Source organism: Neodiprion fabricii, chromosome 7, assembly GCF_021155785.1.
Source record: "Neodiprion fabricii isolate iyNeoFabr1 chromosome 7, iyNeoFabr1.1, whole genome shotgun sequence".
Taxonomy (NCBI): Eukaryota; Metazoa; Arthropoda; class Insecta; order Hymenoptera; family Diprionidae; genus Neodiprion; species Neodiprion fabricii.
The window spans coordinates 18,407,743-18,422,597 of record NC_060245.1 but is presented as its reverse complement, the minus strand read 5'-3'; the positions used below and the strand labels follow the sequence as shown (position 1 = coordinate 18,422,597).

The following is a 14,855-nucleotide window of genomic DNA, read 5'->3' as shown; positions in this document are numbered from 1 at the left end:
GCGTAGCACCTTCAGAGAATATTGGATGAAGCGACGCAAGGCTTCATATACATGAGCCTTGGAACGAACGTCAGGAGCGTCATGTTGAGTGATGAAACTCGGGGAGAATTTCTGGCAGCCTTTTCGAAACTACCCTACACCGTCATTTGGAAATTCGAAGATGATATCCTCGTCGGCCAGCCAGATAACGTAATAATCATGAAGTGGGCTCCGCAGCAATCCATCTTAGGTAAGGATGACTGGATCTCATTGGTAGTTCGTTCCGATTATAGAGGTATAGGTTTCTAACAGGCTTGTGAATGACTTAACCCCACTCGAAATACGTTGTCATAACTTGATTTGAAATTCACAGCAGGTTTTTACTCCTTTTAGTGTTTTATCCTGGTCAGAATTATAATTACCTTTAAAACTAATACATTGAATGGATGGAAGAAATTAGGTTTGGAGACAAAGATTCTAGCTTTGATTATCAACAATAGATAATGATTTGACAATAATCATCTTTCAGCGACATGAAACGGTGTTTACGAGGTTATTTTATGAGATCCTTTGATATAATATCGATACTGTCTGTACGGATGCTATTTTGATACTGATTTTTTTTTGACAATTAATTATTTCCAACGAAGTAGACTTTGCTTTCAGGAGTTTAGTTTTTCCCAATCCCATAATCGATATGGTGCCGAACCACGAGCAATTTATTCTTCCTCTTTAAATATTGTAATTTCTCAACTTCCATACAACAATATACAATTTAAGAATATCACTGAAGTGAAATAACTTCAATGTAGTCTGATTTTTTAACGACTTGACGATATTAAAGAAGAAAAAGATTCATTCAATATCTTAGACTACTTTGTTTGTTCAGCGCATCCCAATATCAAAGCTTTCATATACCAAGGAGGACTTCAGAGCACAGAGGAGGCGATTTCTCACGTTGTTCCTGTGATCGGGTTGCCAGTATTTGCCGATCAGGATACGCAAGTCAATAAAATGGTGTCCCTTGGCGTTGGAACAAAGTTAGAAATCCTCACTGTGAACAGGACGGGTTTACTAGAAGCGATTCAATCCGTTGTGCTCGACGGCAGGTGAGCACAACGTGTTTCATAGTCGGTAAAATTTGTCATTCAACTGCGGAAGTAGTCGTACGGATTCTAATCCCGTCACTCGTTTTCAGCTACAAGCAGCGAATGTTGAAATTGCGGGATTTGATCGAAGACAAGCCGTACGATTCGTTGGAGTACGCGGTTTGGTGGACGGAACACGTGATACGTCACAAAGGCGCTCCGCATCTCCATTCGACGACAGCCAACGATCCCTGGTACCAGCGGCAAGATATGGACTTGATTTTTTTAATTTCTGCTGCGATTTTGACAGCTTTGACCATATCACTAATTGTACTATATAAGTTATTACTTTACAGTATTCACGTACTAAAGTATAAGCTGCTCGTCAGCAAAAAGGAAAAGGTATGTTAAAAGTTTGATGAGCCACACTGAACACACCGGTGGAAATTTGTACCATGGGTTTGTGTTCCGTCTATATCTACTAAAATCGTCCGAGATGTTATTCTTATTACGAATAGGTTCTCATTTTTCTTTCAAATTTCATGCTTGCTAATAGATTCGGTATATTCCGAAGTTCAAGAAACGTCAATACTAAATTGTTTTTACTTGTTAATAACTCGTTATGGCCATCACATCCTGTACAAATGAGTTTAACATGTGACATCACGATCATGCGGCTTACGCTGAACAAATACACTTGTAAAATAATATTTACAATATTGCGGAGAAGTTTTCATTAATCGAATGTGGAAAATCAAGAGATAATGGCATTCCAGGAGAATGTGGCATTGGTTTCCATTCTGCGGCATATTGTATACGTTGCAGAAGTCATCGTAAGTGAGTTCGTCCAGCCTACAAAAATAAGGAGACAATTCAAGACTACTGGATGCTTCGACTCTAGTCTTACCCGTCGCTACGCACTTGCTACAACACTTAATAAACCGTTTGCTCTTCTCTATTTTATAAGTCTTTGGCTCATCTTCATCAATATCCAGATTCAGGTCACTCTTTTCGGTAACACCATTTATCCGCAACCTCCAGTTATACTTTATTAGTAGTGTCTTTCACACTGATATGCCGAATTGTGGCATAGAGAGGCGAGTAAGTTTTCGATAGTTATCAGCGAAATAATGTGCATTAACGAGCACATTCAAAAACGGTATGGTATAAATCTGTCGTCACCCTCGCGACGAATTTGTAGAAGTGAAACACGAATGAGCTGAAAAAGATGTTCATTATTTTACGGTAAATTGTTATTGTTTGCTGGAGAAAAAGATACGTGTGTCAGTTAGGAAGCTTACAAAATTTTAAACAAATTCGTCTTTTCAATCACCGTTCTACACTTATGGCGCGAAAACTGGAATTTCGGAACGGCGCGGCGTAAAATTTTTAGGACTTCAAATAGACTCTCGTTTACACCCCCAAATGAACCATTTTGATCAAGATTCGTTATGTCCGCAATCTTTTTAAAGTAGACCTATACGGCCCCGGTGACTGGACTAAATAACGTTTCTTCTGCAAGTGTTATCTAGACTCGAACTTAGTATTTTCGACCATTGCATTAGATAACGTAATACCATACGAATGCTGTCTCACATTGTCTCATAGGCACCTGGGAGGCAAATGTAAGTGCAAGTGATTGTGTATCGATAATAAAGGATAGGCGCATGAAGACTACATAAGGAGACTGAACTCAAGTGGGTGAATTGAAAAAACTTGTCACAGTAATCGTACACATGAGGTCAACTTTTAGTACCACTAGCGCCACCAGTGTTCCTTTTGAACCGAAGTGTCATTGGTTGCAGGAATGTCCAAAATCGACTAATCGATGATCTTGCAATGTGATTCGTAGAAAATTTTCACTGCCACTTCACGCCTCTTCCACTGTCCACTGCCTTCAGACAGTTATTTGTTCACATGGAATTCGGTCTCCTTATGTAATCTCCATGGAGCCAACTCCGAGCCACGCAGTGCGCATGCACAATTTCAAAAACAGCAGCAACAAATGTTGTTAATGAAAATTTGCGCATGTGTTGACTCGGAGTTGGTTCTTTCACCAGAGATTCCCTGTGTATCTAACTCTGGGATCCACGGAGCACCGAACCAACTGGGTAAAGTACCTGGTATTTATGTTTTGATTCAAAATCAATCTTGAGTTGGCTGACAAGCCGCAGACATGCATCGTTTAATCTACTCAGTAAACACACAAATAGTCGTCACTCGTTTTACCCACACCACAATCTCGCGCAAGTCACCCGACGTCGTGTTGTTGGATACCATGATATAATAATAGTTGTCTCCGTACTTCGTAACGCCAGTCTACACGCTTAGCCGTTGTTATTTTAAGTGAAGAAAATGTCGCGTATCTTGATATCGGCTGTATTGATTCTATCCACGAGTGATTTTCACCACGTATTTGCATCGAGAATACTTGGAATATTTCCGTTTCCTTCTATCAGTCATCAAATCGTATATCGTGGACTGACTCTGGCGCTGAGAGAGCGAGGTCACGAACTCGTCGTTATCACTACGGACCCGATCGACGATCCAGACCTGAAGAACTACACGGAGATAGACATACATTTTCTCTACGACGGTTTTAATGAGGATATAGATTGGATAGCGATTCGAAAAAAGGGGTCATGGCTTGAATTGCTCCAAGGCGTAATGTCAAGGTTCATTTCGATGACCGAACGCGTTCTCAGCATTCCGGAAGTGAAAAAGTTTTGTTCACCTAACAGTGGCGAAAAGTTTGACTTGCTGATAATCGAGATGCTGTATTGGCCCGCTATTTTACCTCTCGCCAAACGACTTGACGTTCCAGTTGTGGGTAAGTAATTTTCATTACATTTGTTCAGCTGCTTATCTTAGAATCGTCACAGATACAGCAATTCTAGTAAATACTACGGCGACAATTGTAGAACTCACTTCAAGACTTCGGAAATAGATCGCAACTGCTGTATTTGGAACGATTCAACAACGATTCTCGAGGTCTTGTGGTAGATCCTATTATGATACTGTCTGTCATTTGTTGTAAAGGTGTAGCATCTTTTGGTTTGCCGATTCATTTGCAATATGCAGTTGGCAATCCCATAATAACTTCTCATCCCGCGCATTGGGACGCCAAAATAAAAGTCCTTGGAAAATCTTCACTTTGGGAAAGGCTACAGAACTTCGTGGACAGTTGGAAATTTTTGCACTATTACAGGACGGATTATTTGTCGAGGCAACAGTATATAGCGAGGGAATATTTTGGAAGCGACGTTCCTGACATTGCCGATATCGAAAAGAACGTTAGTTTGATTTTCGTCAATCAGCAAGCACCAATTTCGTTTGTTAGACCGAATATTCCTAAAATAATAGACATCGGTGGATTTCACATCTCAGATAAAGTCAAGCCGCTGTCAAAGGTATCGTTTTAAAAATATTTGAACCGTTTAATGATTTCAATGAGATATCAATAAATCTAACGCAATGAGATCATAACGTTACACGGTTTTTGAGCGCAGAACCTTCAGAAGACTTTGGATGACGCGACGCAAGGCTTCATATACATGAGCCTCGGAACGAACGTCAAGAGCGTCATGTTGAGTAACGAAATGCGGGAAGAATTTATAGCCGCATTTTCGTCGCTACCCTACACCGTCATTTGGAAATTCGAAGATGATGTTCTTCCTGGCCGGCCAGACAACGTGATAATCATGAAATGGGCCCCACAACAGTCCATTCTAGGTATCCAAGCCTAAAACCCGTTACCGATTTTACTCATCCGTAGAAGTTTAAGATCCTGACTGGCGTGACCAAGATCAACAAATCGCTAAACATCGCTTGTGTTTGTGTTGTTTAACGTGTCAGTCAAATTGCAAATACTTTCTTCAAAAACCAAAATATTGAACTGAAGAAATAAGGGAAATGAAGAAATTCGAGTTCTGGCTGGTTGTGGTTAAAGTCTGAGTAAACCCACAAAAAAGGTGACCCCGTTAACTGAAAGAAGGGTATTTTATAACTAAGTTTTGTGGAAAATTAATTGCTTTCAACAAAGTACAACTTGCTTCAATGTTTTCGTTTTTTTTTTCGTTTTTTTTTTTTTTGTAACTACCTTGACCGAATTGTTATTCAACACTCAACCAACCATTTTTTACTTCCCTGTCCTTTCGGAAAACTTCCGCCTGTTCGTTTTGTACAACAATCATTAAATCACAACATTAATGGACGAAACGGTTCAAGTCTAATCTCAGAAACGAGGTAATCGTAAATTAATAACGATCGAAACATGTATTCAATACCAAAACTAATGTCCATTTAGCGCATCCGAATCTGAAAGTATTCATATACCAAGGAGGACTTCAGAGCACAGAGGAGGCGATTTCTCACGCTGCTCCTGTGATCGGTTTACCTGTTTACAGCGATCAGGACACACACGTCAACAAACTGGCTTCCCTTGGTGTTGGAAAGAAGTTAGAAATCCTCAGTGTTAACAGGGTGGACCTGGTGAAAGCGATTCAGTCAATTGTGGTCGATAGCAGGTGAGCAAAACACTTTTCGTAGTCATCACAATTCGTCACGTGACTGCAGTGCCAGTTGTACGGATATCAATGACCTTGATCTCTTCCAGCTACAAGAAACGGATGCTTGAACTGCGGGACTTGATGAAAGACAAGCCGTACGATTCGTTGGAGAACGCGGTTTGGTGGACGGAACACGTGATACGTCACAAAGGTGCTCCTCATCTCCATTCGACGACAGCCGACGATCCCTGGTATCAGCGTCAGGACATGGACTTGGTTTTCATTATTTCTACCACGATTTGGACAGCTTTGATCATAGCACTAGTTGTACTGTACAAGGTATTGGTTTACACTGTTCGTTTGCTAAACTGTGATCAGCTGTCAGTTGGCAAGAAAGAAAAATTATGTTAGTTCATGCTGGAGATTTTATTGCAGTTGGTATTTTACGAAAAACATTTTTATGAAATGGACGTATGAAAAAATCATCACGAAATAAATCAAACCCGTCAAAGGGCCCAATAGGAATCACATGTCTATCTAATAAATGATATTCGAAATATCAGCTCACATTCCACATCACCTTTATGCAAATAGCACAGTTTATTTGACCTCTTCTGTAACTCAAGACTGTGTATTTTTGGGAACCGTTGTGTTTTCTGTTTTATTTTTACAGTTAATAAAATATCACGTAGACCCGATGCCTCGCTAACAATAATAACGTTTCACAAACACGATGCCGAATTATTCTTGTGCAAATATTTTCATAATATTGAAAACAACATTCTCGCCGAATAGCGCGAATGTTTCGATTTCGGACGGAGGAAGTAAATAGAGATGTGAATTGGATAGCGGAACAGAATGAGGTGAAACAAACGCTTCGATTGATCCGGAGCATAATGCCAAGGTTAATGTCGATGACCGAACCTCTCCTCAGCAATTCAGAACTAAAGACACTATTTGCATCGAATAGCGGAGAAAAGTTTGACTTGATGATAATTGAGATGATTTCCTGACCGGGTTTGTTACCTCTGATCAAACGTTTCGACGTTCCGGTTATAGTCATGTAATTTTTATCGTAATCTAATCTATTTTCATCTGCAATTTCATTATCACAGTTTGGTGGCAATCATTGAAAATACGGACCAGCTTAATGTCGACGAATCATCGCATGTACAGAATATCTAATAATTACTTCGGCACTTATTGTGAAGCTGATGTTTCGAATTCTGATACTAATCGTGCAAAGGTTCAACGATAATTTCACACCTCTTTGTGATAAATGAAATGTCAAGAATATTTTTTACATGTTATTCTATGATTCCTATACCAAAATATTAGTAAATAAAATGCAATCCTGCTGAAACCTAATTCTGTTATTTGGTGTAGAGAACCTTCAGAAAATTTTTTACGAAGCGACCCAAGGTTTCATATCCATGAGTCTTGGATCAAATATCAAATGTGTCACGTTGAACAACGAAACACGAAGAGAATTTCTAGCAACGTTTTCAAAACTACCCTAAATCGTTATTTCGACATTCGAAGATGACATTTTTTCCAGCCGACTGGAAAAAGGTGATGATCTTGAAACAAGGTTTAATCATGAACACAGTTCATTCGCACCAGTCGAGGTTTTCCAAATGGTTTGTAACGAAATGTCAACTGCGCTTACGACTCGTTATTAATATCAATTAATACGGGTTGCAACTTCAACCGTAAAAACCTAATGAATTTAACTTACGAAGAAATGACAAGTAGTAGCTTTTGTTAACAGCAGTTGATAACGATTTGACAAGATTGGACACATCATTTTTTCAGTAATATAATACGATTATTACAACGTTATTTTCTATCTGTGTAAAAGCTCACATATAAAGTTCATTAATTATAACCTATTCAATCAACTTTTACCATTAGCCCTTTCTTTCCTCAAGCTTCGAAGGGAGCTGAGGGTTTAGTAGTTAAGGGCTAGTCGCAACTCAGGCTTTCAATAACGTTCTATTCCACGTACGTCGAGTGAGATCAACAAAAAAAAATATCTCACATCACATCACTTGGGCAATTGGAACAATTTTTAATTATTTTTTTTTTTTTTTATCATTTTATTCCTCAGCTGCAGAAACACGTGTTCCAACAGAGAAACCCAGTGAATTGAACAATAAAGCCTCGTCTTGACTTTAGCTCGGAAGCCGAAAGATTATACGGGGAGCAAGCATTTAGCAAGGATAAAAACCCGAGCTTTTACCCCCACCCCCCAAGCAAACGTCTCGCTCCGTGTCCATTTGGCGTAATTACTTAAAAGCTCATAAAGCTCATTCAAACTCGGTTCTTCGTATAGCAACGCGTCTCTTTCAGCCCTTCCACGATTCAAGACTGACACTTCTTCCCACTTCTTGTACGCAAGCGTTGGGAAAAAAAATCCCAGTGGAGAAAAATCCCCTGAAAACGAATTGCGTGTCCTTCGGTGATCTTATTTCCAAGGATGAAATACGACTTCGGATGTTACCCTCGTCGACCAAAATACGTATATTCCCAACCCCCGGAAGCCACGCCTCGAGGCAAAAGGTCATGCAAACGCTGTGTGAGAGTCGAAATCCGCAGATGTGCCCACAAAAACGGTTTCACTACATCCAGTTCGGTACAATTTGTTGACTGCGATGTATATATGGGGAATTCCATGCGAACCCGACCAAAGTCTGACCCTCGACATTTTTGTTTTCCTTAACGAACAAAAAAAAAAAGAAAAAACTTGAGACTCAACTGTGCAGCAACCTAAAGTTTTCTGGATTTTGAGAAATTTTATTGAATTTCAATGAACGTTTCTTGGAGTCTACAGATATATTCATGTATTACAACAATTATACATATTTTCCAATTACCGATACGATATTTTTAGCAAATTTGTGAAAATCTGTATGATTTCCCTTGAATTGAAAACGAATTGTTGTGAACTCAAAAAAAAAAAAAAAAAAAAAAAAAAACGCACCATTTTCTTTTTTAAATTGTCTTCGTAAAATTTCATCTTTGATGTGACAGGAAAAAAATTTTATACGATCATTAATACTTTCATTAACTTAAATTAAAATCGGCGTAAATTACGATTTATCGATTCGAACCATCATAAAATTTCTGTTATTTAAAAAAAAAAAAAAAGAATCTGAATGTTTTGATTTCGATAGTAGCAAAACTTTGTTTCCAGGGAACTAACAAATGTGCGAAATATCATGCTATACGGAAAATGCTCAAGTTTCACAAGATTGAATTTGGTTTGTAACACAACGTGTGAAAACTTTTCAACTACGAACATCGTTATCGCTGATATTCCTACGGGCGAGTGAATTTTTTCATTCGAGTAAAGTTTTCTCCATATTTGTAATTTGTTGTTTGTTATTATCGTTCTAAAATCACTAAAAACTTGTTCATACACAGAATTTACCGCTCATATTGCGTAACCATAAGTTATCACTGTGAAAGCTCGCATCGCAAAGACAAAGACTGCAGGTCGAGTTCCTGTATTATTATCATAGGTACAAAGGAAAAGTTGATAATTGCTGTATACGTAACAATGATTGTCCACCGAGTTTATAATTGCATCTTCTCGCGTTGCGCATTGAAAATGAAAACACGTAGACGAATTGAAATATTTTCAATTTTTTTACTATCTATTTTTTTACAATCACAAAGCTCTACTCGCGTATTTTTTAATTCGACAGTTGATTAGCATCTTTGTTCGATTAGTTTGTGATAATTTATACGATCAAAATGTATATTAACCGTTCGTTGTTTAATGATTGAAAACAAAAAAAAAAAAAAAAAATCTGCTTGCTTACATTCCTGGAGTACAGAATTTTTTATATAAAATTGCAATAACTTTAAATCAAATCACGCTACAGCTGTAAATTACGAATTTTTAAAATAACATTTATGATCCATAGAAATTATGCAGTAAATTCAATTTCGACAATTGTCTGCATCAGCGTTGAATAAGACTTGATTAATTTTTTGTTAGAAAAATATACACCGTGTACATTAGCAAAATTTGAGAGAGAGCGAAACGTAACCTTGCGATTTTTTCTTTTTTGTTTCACTTAGCTAAGATCATTCAACGCTCTTTAGGGTCGTAAAACCAATTCGTGCAAAGAGATAAGCAAGAAAAAAAAAACTTTAGAAACTTTATTTGCCGCTAGAGAAAATGAATCGATTCTTCCACGCGACGAGTAAACATTGATATTGTATTTAAAAATAATTTCAGCCTCGGATGTTACGAAATTAATTAACTCAATAATTTTACCTCTGGCAAAAAATTTACCGGAGATGATAAAATAACGGTAATAACAAAATGCGGTAAGGAAATAAGATATAATTTCTTTCCAATTTGGGCGAGTTAAAGACGCAAACATTTATTACAGTTGCGTTAACGCGATTCTAAGCTGTATGTGTAATAACCAAAATGAAAGAAATATTTGTGCAGAAAAAAAAAAAAAATTAAAAAGAAAAAAAATTTTTTTTTTCAAATTCGCAGATAAAAACAAAGGTCTGAACAGTTGAACTAAACTTTAAGTTTGAGCTTACGATGAAATTTACGTTGATCAGCAAGGTTCGAGTGAGACGACACGGAAAGAAATAAAAAAAAAAAAAAAAAAACAAAAATAGGGAGAGAAAATAACACGAGAATTTGGTGTAAAAATTTTGTATTCGTGTGCAACAACGTTATATACGTGAATATTTTACTTGGCCGGAATTTGTCACGCGATTAAAAATTATACTTCACCTCGATTTGTCGCAGCAGATGCCAAGGCAAAGCTCCGGATTTTCGTTTACAAGGGTGGTTAACAAGTCTGTTATCTCGAAAATCGCATGCTATTTCTGGGGTACGCAATTTCCTGAGGGGGGGGGGGGGGGGAAATTACTCGGTTCCACGCTTTGCATGCATGGTACCGACCACAGGAGGTGACTTGTTAAGGGTGGTAGTCCAGTGTGAAGGCTGTTACTTCTAAGGTTTTGTCTGGGTATTTTTTCAAGACAAACCATTGAAATAAAATTTCTTACAATTATCACATTACACATATTGACGTGTGAACAAACTTTGTAAATTTTTTTGACACGAAACAGTGAATATAACCTAATTTTTACAGCCCGATGTGAACATGTTTAGCAAAAAAGTGTCGACGTGATATCTTAAAAGGCACTAGAGCGATCCTGGAACTAGGATAATCATGATAGCTTCGGTAGTTTTTGTTTTACGAAAAAAACAATATCAATTTTGGATTTTTTTCCATTTGTTTAGCTCGTAAAACAAAAACTACCAATCGTGATTATTCTAGTTCGTGCAATAGGTATAAGTATAATAAAGATGCTGTAAAAATTTCAGCAGGATCGGTTTGGTGCTTTTTGAAATATCACGTCTACACTTTTTTTTTACATACGTTTCTATCGGGCGGTTTACTATTTCGGCTTAAAAATATGTACAAAGTTTGTTTAAATATCGATAAATATAATGTGAAAATTACGAGAAATGGTTTGCTTTAAAAAAAAAAACAGCTTTCACACAAGACAGGGGGTCGTTTTATATTTAAGTTAATCGCAATTTATTGGGCGGGGGTAAAAATTTAGAAAAACGGCAGCAAATAGAAGGGTCACAGTACCGAATTATCAGACCGTGAAGTTCTGTTTTATAGAATTTTCAAAATACAATACAATGCAAAGGTCAGTGTAGAAAGCCAAGTCATTAAAACGTCAGAACAACTAGGAATATAGGAGAATTTTTTACACTTTACGATTCTGCAATTCGTCTTATCTCAGATTTCGACATTCTGTATTTTAAATACTTAAGTAACGTAAGAAATAGTTTCTCGAATATTTTAAAATTCGACATCGTGACTCTCTCGATTTCTAATCTCTCGACATTTTTACATCCCCCACCAAATTTATTCCCGCGTTACAAAGTTTTTGAAAAAATCATTAATCTGTAACTTCATCTGTAACGTATTCGCCCATCGAATTTATAGATCTTCAAATCAACGGTTGAATGATTATTTAAATGAAGTTGAAGTAAGGAAAATAAGAAAAGTACTAAAAAATAATTAACGTTTCATTCCTGGATAAAAAAAAAAATTACCACATATTATTAACTTATTAACATAAATTATAAAATAAACATATTTTCTAACAGATTCCATTTACGGAGTAAAATGTTTTTCAATCTTTCACTCAGTTTCAAAATAATAAGAATAAGAAATTACAATTACGAAAGGAAGATGGTTTTTTTTTCAAACAGACGGATTTCAATCAATTATAATATATTCAGTTCGACGAGTGAAAAAGTTTTATTTGATCAGGTTAAAATTTATTCATCGTCGCTTTGAATTTCATTTCAACAATCAGCTTGAAAAGAATGAATAGAAACAATATTTGGATTTAATTTATGTATGATCTGTGAATTCTCCCCCCAGGATTATTCGAACGAAATTCAAATAGACAATGAATAAATTTGAATGTGATGAAACAAAATTTTTCCACTCAATCCGAAGATCACTTAAATTATCTGACGTATGTGTGTGCAATAGTTTTACGAGTATATTTGGGTAAAAGTCAATTTTACAACGAAACATTCAATTTCTAAAACCTAGATCTATTCATCTGACAAAGTGGAAATTTTTGAATGTTGGTAAATTGTGCGAAGAGCATAAAAATTCGTTCGAAATAAATCACCAAGCTTTACAGAGCGAATTGAAATTTGGTTTAACCTAATGCGGGATGAATTTATTTACGTTTTTTCTTGCAGCTCTGAAAGTTGAATAAGCAAGTGATAAAATCCTTCAATTGAAACGCCCCGAATTCAACGAATTATTTATATACATGGGGCATTCCACGCCAAATCCATGAAGGTCTAGCCCGCGACGTCTTAAATTTGGTCAGTGATTTTTTATACCGCTGTTCCAACTCTAAAAAGAATCCAAAATTTGCAAGTTTTTTTTTGAGTAAATTTGTTTTTCTTACGATTTTCGAAAGCCAACATGTATTCGATCGTAGCAAGTATCTGAAAAAAAATATCACATCTAACCTAAGATTTTTAAGAATTCTTTCAGATTATTTTTCGAAAATCATGAGTAATTTTGATAAAAAAAAAATATGATTCAAAATTTAAGTGCTTTTAATAGTTCGAAAAGCATGTAAAAAATCTTGGACAAAATCCAAGAGGTCGAGAGTTCGACCCTGAACGATTTGGCGCGGAATGACCCATACAAATCAAAGCGGGGGGATGGGACCGGTTTTCAACGATATTCAAGCCGATTCGGTTCGTTATCATAATTCCTGGATAGCCGAGCGAGCTTCAATTCTGACCGTAATTCCGACACGCGGCCTTTTATCGCCAATTCAATCGCCCCCGAAAACGTGAGCCAGCTTTTACCTTCTCTTTCCTTTCTCGCTTTTATCAACGAATTTTATTTAAGCGTAAAAATTGTACATTCGTCATTGATTGGTAAAATTGTAACGAAATTAACGGAACGGCTTAATGAATTCGAAAACGTGCCAAGAGAACTTAAATTGACGTCAAAAAATGCGCAGAAAAATTCCTAGAGTTGCTGGGATTTGAATTGAAACTACGTTCGATTGTAAGTTTGTTACCCGGAAAGTGGTTAGGAAATATTGAAAAGAGGTGAAAATTGGCGAAAAATCTGCAGGAGACGATCTATATTTAAAAAACCGGTTGCATAAATATTACACGGTATTTTTCAAAACTCAAAATTTAATAAATAATTCTTAAAAATCGAAATTGAACATAATATTTGCTCTTGTTTCAAATCGGGCAACCAATTTTCGAGATTGCATAAAAAATTTGACCAACAAAGTATAGAGCGATCTAATTTCCGGCACTTTTGTATCCAAGGATTTGAAATGTTATTACTGCAGTTTTCGAATTTCTCAAAATCCCATGAACTGAAACTGAATAGTAAGAGGGAGGAAAAAGAAAAAAGATTGAAAAGAGATCAACGAGACGCATTATTAATTCGATGTATAATGTATCTGTAAGGAACGTTTTTCAAAAGGAAAGAAAAAAGCACAGAATTCGTATGAACAAACAATTGGAGCTCTAACCGTTAAATCGCAGCCTGGGATGGCAAATAAACGGATCACATCGGGCAAATATACATATTCATAACGCACACATGCATTTTCATATCATACGTGGAGCAGCTGAGATAATGGACGAATTGAATATGAGCTGATTAGCCGTTGGATAAAACCTGAAATTCGGCAAACCGACCGCTGATCAAAACGCAATTCCAACGAGGATCAAATTCAAAATGGCCGATGTGAATTCGAAGTATAGTTTTATTCCCACGAATTTTCGCTTCTGATGGTTTTTGAAAACGCTGGATTTTAATCTAAGATTCGGATTCAAATCCAGTGACATCAAAAACCGTAATACGGATATTATAGGATGAATTTATCAAGTTTCTTTTTTTCCTCAGACAAAAGTGTCGCGAAAATCTCATTTTCGCCACATTGCTAAAGTTTCCAATTTCGCTATAATAAAAAAAAAAAAAAAAAAAAAAAAAAAAAAAAAAAAAAAAAAAAAAAACAAGTGTGCAAATCCAGCGACTCTCCAATTCTCTGGGTTTCTTTATTCTGGCTAGATTTACTCCGTGATCAGCAATCGGCTTGATTCAATAGACTTTGGATAACGAATTTCTCGAGATAACTTTAATACCCAGGCTTCCGAGTTTGCGTTCCATTTGCACCTGCAATCACGAACCGCGTCAAGTTGAGAAAAATTCTGTCCGATTCAGAAATGAATTTGAAATCACTGAATTTCGATTTCAAACCTTAAACATTTTGCAATTACGAACAGCATAAAAATCACATTGGATTATTATTTATTGATTTATTTATTGTGTTTTTTTTATGAAAAATTCACATGATTCGTACGATTCGAATAAAACCAGGTAATTTCACGCAGAAATGGAAACCTGACAAATCGCATGATACATATTTTTTTTTGAATTCGTGAGTGGGTAAAAAAAAAATCAAAAATGCATAACCGTTTTAATGTACAGACGATAAACTTACGAGTTAGAAAATAACAAACATATTTTTTAATTAGCAAACGTTAACAAAGTTAATTTGGATCATCATTATTGAAGTTACCATAATAATTAAAATTTAATCACAAGAAATCGACAATTGATTGATTTGTTGTACCAGAAATTCGTAATTAAAAGAATTCGACGATACTTGCAGTGATTAAAATTATACGATGAGAAATTCGTAACCTAAC

At 36.3% G+C, this 14,855-nt stretch overlaps 2 protein-coding genes across 4 annotated transcripts in view; both read left to right on the top strand.

The window, feature by feature from the left end:
• The window catches only part of LOC124187062 (UDP-glycosyltransferase UGT5-like), a 33,276-nt gene that overhangs the window by 2,416 nt on the left and 16,005 nt on the right, over positions 1-14,855 (top strand). The window contains exons 3-5 of the mRNA XM_046579310.1: positions 7-229; positions 869-1,088; positions 1,178-1,225. Coding sequence (XP_046435266.1) covers positions 7-229; positions 869-1,088; positions 1,178-1,225 — 491 coding nt within the window. The remainder of the gene's footprint in view (positions 1-6; positions 230-868; positions 1,089-1,177; positions 1,226-14,855) is intronic.
• On the top strand, positions 2,854-6,938 carry LOC124186629 (UDP-glycosyltransferase UGT5-like). Of its 3 annotated transcripts, XM_046578473.1 has the most exons (7): positions 2,854-3,897; positions 4,107-4,477; positions 4,577-4,799; positions 5,374-5,593; positions 5,683-5,914; positions 6,249-6,330; positions 6,499-6,938. In XM_046578473.1, exons 1-6 carry the CDS (start codon positions 3,423-3,425, stop codon positions 6,282-6,284), a joined length of 1,557 nt encoding a protein of 518 aa, XP_046434429.1. In that variant the 5' UTR covers positions 2,854-3,422; the 3' UTR covers positions 6,285-6,330; positions 6,499-6,938. The 3 variants fall into 3 exon arrangements, with proteins under 3 accessions (XP_046434429.1, XP_046434426.1, XP_046434425.1); XM_046578470.1 differs by having other exon boundaries at positions 6,249-6,938; XM_046578469.1 differs by having other exon boundaries at positions 2,859-3,897; positions 5,683-6,938.

What these genes read in the sequence shown, in the direction of transcription:
- LOC124186629 (XM_046578469.1), top strand. Translation starts at nt 3,423, where the DNA reads ATGTCGCGTATCTTGATATCGGCTGTATTGATTCTATCCACGAGTGAT. An exon ending in ACTTGACGTTCCAGTTGTGG is followed by an intron (nt 3,898 to 4,106) that starts GTAAGTAATTTT and finishes TTTGTTGTAAAG; the next exon opens with GTGTAGCATCTTTTGGTTTG. An exon ending in AAGTCAAGCCGCTGTCAAAG is followed by an intron (nt 4,478 to 4,576) that starts GTATCGTTTTAA and finishes TTTTGAGCGCAG; the next exon opens with AACCTTCAGAAGACTTTGGA.